Genomic DNA, 4,798 nt, shown 5'->3' on the forward strand with positions numbered 1-4,798 from the left:
GCCGGTTGAGCTATAGGCGCCGAGCCATGAATGTTACTTTATTAAAAATAAATCAAAGAATCACTGGTTATCACATACTTATTAAAATCTCATTAGCCCTTATATAGTCCTTTTGGGAAACAGGAAAATGAATGATTTGAAATTAAAAAAAAAAACTCTATGTAAAAACATGAAAACTCATTCCAAAAAATTTTGGAAGCAGTTATTAGAAACTGTATCACCCATTAGCCATTTAAATACAATTACGACTTAGACTCTTCAAGTTATTTTGAAAGGCATAGTGGTTCTGTGCTTGTATCACTACTGCCACGTGAAACATCTCCGGTGCAGCTGAGACTTAAATGAGTTTGTGATTAGCACACGCCTGTGACATCCAGTCCCGTTACAGCATCACTGACAGCTAACCTACATAATGCACCTGAGAACTGCACAGAACACCACAGGGCACAAAGTTTGGATGAGGAGCAGACAGCCCCCCTAGTTGGCACTGGCCAGGTCACAACTGGAGACTAGGACCTTGTTCACTTTAGGCACCGCTGAAGGCTCTGGGATTTGGGGGTCAGGTATGGAGGAGTGGTTGAAAGAAGCAAGGATGGTCAGCTTGGAATGCAGAAGCCGTGGGGGGAAGGGGGGCGTCCGTGGTCAAGCATTTGAAGGACAGTCAAGGGGGAGGCAGGGTCAGGCAGACTGGGACTGCAGAATTAGGCCCAGAGGGTGGCTGTGGCCCCGGGTAACGAGCCTTCTGACTTTAGCAGGTCAGACTCCACCTACTGTGGAATCCTGGGCAAGTTATTACACCTTAGTTTCATCTGCAAAACAGGACTACCTCAGGTGTTGAGGCTTAAAAGGGATAATAAAGCACAACATCTAAGGGAGAGTCAGTAGAATTGTCGCCCGACTCAATTTTCCGAATGTCTTTTTTCTTTTTTTTTGAGACAGAGTCTCACTCTGTCATCCTCGGTAGAGTGCCATGGTGTCACAGTTCACAGCAACCTCAAACACTTGGGCTTAAGTGATTCTCTTGCCTCAGCCTCCCAAGTAGCTGGGACTACAGGTACCCACCACAATGCCCAGCTATTTTTTGTTTAAACAATGACAACTGTTGTTTAGCCGGCCTGGGGCCAGACTCGAACCTGCCAGCCTTGGTGTATGTGGCTGGTACCATAACCACTGTGCTGCAGGCACCAAGCCCTGAATGTCTTTTATTTAGTCAAGACATCTCACCTTTCCTAGAAAAATTATGAAGTCTCCAAAGCAGTTAACAGATGTAAAATCACTTGAATTCTTAGACAAGATACTGAACGCCTCTTTTGCTGATGTACAAAACTCCGTCCCATTGATGGCAGTGGCAGTATATGCATTCTGAAACAAAAGACAATAATTTAAACATGGTTTTTATGATTATCGCCTAAATATAGCACAATAGAGAATATTTGCAGAGTAGAGAAAGATATTTGCTCTAAATCCACTATATCTACCCATAACAAATAACATCATTTTCAAAGGTCCTCCAGTTTCTGGCGATATTCACTTATATTTTCATATAATTCACCTACATTTTCATATAATTGCAGTAAAAGAAAAGTATGTTCTGGTCAATGTGATGGGTGGAATATCCTATTACAAATATGTTGAAATCATGAGTGAATCATGAATAATTTTTTTAAATTATTTTTTATTTAAATTATTTTTTAAAAATAGAGATGTGCTCTTGCTCTTGCTCAGGCTGGTCTCGAACTCCTGACCCCAAGTGATCCTCCACCTCAGCCTCCCAGAGTGCTAGGATTATAGGTGTGGGGCCACCATGCCCGGCTTCCTAAATTATTTCTTAGTGCATAATCGAGTCTAAGGGCAGGAAAGGAAGTTTAGGTACCAGAAAGAAGGCAAGCCCGATTTGTGAGAACTGAGCCCAAAAGTCTAGTAGTAATTAGGCCCTTGCTAGGGAACTAAACTCCTGAACAAATTCAGAGTTCATAAGACAAAGTAAACAACCTTCCCCCAGGACGGGTAGTAGTGGGGTCCGACACACAAACCTTGCAGAAGATGAAGGCGTGCTCACAGGAAAATATTACAGATGACCTAACAAATAAAAACTGGAGAGAACAATCTGGAAAAAAGTTATATAGGAAAATGTATTTGATATGCTAAGGAGGGCGTGGCTCAGTGGCTCATGCCTGTAATCCTAGCAATCTGGGAGGACAAGGTGGGTGGACTGCTTGAGCTTAGAAATTTCAGACCAGCCTGAGCAAGAGTGAAACCCTGTCTCTGTCTACTAAAAAAAAAAAATAGAAAACTGAGGCAAGAGGATCTCTTAAGCCCAGGAGTTTGAGACTGCTGTGAGCTACGATGATGCCATGGCACTCTACCCAGGGCCACAGAGCACAACTCTGTCTCAAAACAAACAAACAAACAAACAGAAAACATGAGAAAAACTAGCCAGGCACTCTGGCGGGTGTTACTGCCAGCAATGACGCCCTAGCATTCTACCCAGGGCACAGAGTGAGACTCTGCTTCAACAACAAAAAGAAATGCTGAGGAGATAATGGAAGGAACAGTGACCATAAGGAATAAACAGGGTGGTATGAAAAATGAAAAGGCAGAGTAGATAACAAATTGAATAGAAATTTTGGAGAAATGGGGCCAGGTCAGTGAGTGGCTCGTGCCTGTAATCCCAGCACTCTGGGAGGCCGAGGCAGGAGGACTGCTTGAAACCAAAAGTCTGAGATCAGCCTAAACAAAAGAGTAGGACTTGGTCTCTACAAAAAATTTTCCCAATTTTGGATAACTTTTAAAGGATAAATTTACAGAAATAGAGTCAAGAAGTCAAAGACAACAAATGTATGTTCATGTAAGATTTCTTGGGTCGTTTTTCTAAAATACCTTCTTATGACTGATAATTTCAGGACCTTTTTTTTTTTTTTTTTTTTTTTTGAGACACAGTCTCACTTTGTCACCCCTGGTAGAGTCTCATGGCGTCATGTCTCACAGCAACCTCAGGCTCTTGGGCTTAAGCGATTCTCTTGCCTCAGCCTCCCAAGTAGCTGGGACTACAGGTGCCCACCACAACGCCCAGCTAGGACCATCTATTTTTCATACATCTCTTGAAATCTTTAAAAAGGTTACTTGTGCTGAAGTTGACACTAAAGAATTTATAACTTCTTTGGGAAAACACACTGGAATATTGCGGCTCGGGTTGGTGTCATTCCTGTTGGCTTGGAAAGTTTTGATCTCATGATGTACAAATGAACCCTTCTGTACAATCCTTCAAAAATATCATAAGGAAACCAGTGTGGAGTCTACTGCAGCGAACCTGTCCAGCCCCCAACAGTCCTTCAGGTCCTCGTGGAATAAGTGGAAGGGAAGACGAAGAGGACTAACAAACATAGGATTGGAGAATAGCATTAATTCAATTCATCAAACTCCCTCTTCACCAGGGACAGCTAGAAAGGAAAGTGTGGTTCTCCAAGACAAAAGGCTGCTAATAATCTCCCTTAACAGGGGAGGGGATGCCTCAGAGGGGATGTTCAGTAAAGACGCAGCAAAAATGCCTTAATGTTACACAAAAAACTTCTGGTCTCTGCCTTACACAGAGGCCCGTGAAATTCGCACATGAAATTAAACACATATGAATTTCACGTTTAAAGTCCCAAGTCAGCTGTAGGTGGAAAGCTGTTCCAGTTTGAAGAATTCAGTCTTGTGTTGGGACGGGAAACTTTTGTACATATAGCTTAACTAGGCATCATCTGTCACCTAAGGTTCTCAGAGCCCTGATGACCAATCCATTCCTGCTCAAAACACATGTGTGGGCAGGTGGAGAATGGCATAACCATTCTTTTATAGACTGGAAACCAAGATCAAGGGCATTTTTGCCAGGTCCCCTGGTGAATCTCTGAGACAGAGACCTTTTTTAAAAAACCCTAACCTTCTGGACATTACACTATCAATTTTCATTAGGGCAAAATGCTATTTAAAAGCACTGTGGTTAAGGTAAGCACAGACTCTGCAGCCAGACTGTCTCTGGGTTCAAATTCCAGTCCTACCACCAACTAGCTGTTGGTCTCAGGCAAATGATCTAACCTAAGACCTTAATTTCCTCATCTATAAAGTGAGTTATGGCACCTACCGCAAAGGGATGTTGGGAGGATTAAAGAACATGTTCCCCATAAAGCATTCAGCAAAGCACCTGGCACATGAAAAGTGTGCCATAAAGGGTGGTTCTTATCATCCAGACCTCACCAAAGATGATCTCATTTACAACTGAGAACACAGAGGCAACTCTTTGAGCACCCAGTGCAGAAAGGATCCGGGGTTTCTTTATCCATAGGCTCAGGCGTCCTCAAACTACGGCCCGCCGGCCACATGCAGCCCACCTAGGACATTTATCCAGCCCACCGGGTGTTTTTGCCGCCGCTGCCTGTCCTTCTTAGCAGCTGACTTGTCCCAGGTCTCGCAGTCTGGCCCTCCAGTGGTCTGAGGGACAATGAACTGGCCCCCTGTTTAAAAAGTTTGAGGACCGGGTGGTGCCTGTGGCTCAAAGGAGTAAGGCGCTAGCCCCGTATGCCGGAGGTGGCAGGTTCAAACCCAGCCCTGGCCAAAAACTGTTTGAGGACCCCTGCTAGACCCTCACGCCTTCAGGGATGCAGGAAAGGGCAGGACTTTTTTCTCATATGCGTTCCAGCCCTCAGTGTAATCTTGCTTTGCAGCGGCAGCCTACTAAGTGCTCCTCTGCCTACAGCCCACCACCCATGGGGGCTCCTCTGCCTACAGCCCACCACCCCAGCATCTCTCCCCTCCCCCA

At 44.4% G+C, this 4,798-nt stretch overlaps 1 protein-coding gene across 2 annotated transcripts in view; it reads right to left on the reverse strand.

Annotated features, from left to right (window-relative positions):
- SLC44A3 (solute carrier family 44 member 3) overlaps positions 1–4,798 on the reverse strand; it is a 75,025-nt gene that overhangs the window by 1,996 nt on the left and 68,231 nt on the right. For both annotated transcript variants that reach the window (XM_023509832.1, XM_023509831.1), the window contains exon 13: positions 1,225–1,362. In XM_023509832.1, the coding sequence (XP_023365600.1) occupies positions 1,225–1,362 (138 nt within the window). The remainder of the gene's footprint in view (positions 1–1,224; positions 1,363–4,798) is intronic.

The sequence above is a fragment of the Otolemur garnettii genome, unplaced genomic scaffold, assembly GCF_000181295.1.
Source record: "Otolemur garnettii isolate 467f Iridium unplaced genomic scaffold, OtoGar3 scaffold00010, whole genome shotgun sequence".
Lineage (NCBI taxonomy): Eukaryota > Metazoa > Chordata > Mammalia > Primates > Galagidae > Otolemur > Otolemur garnettii.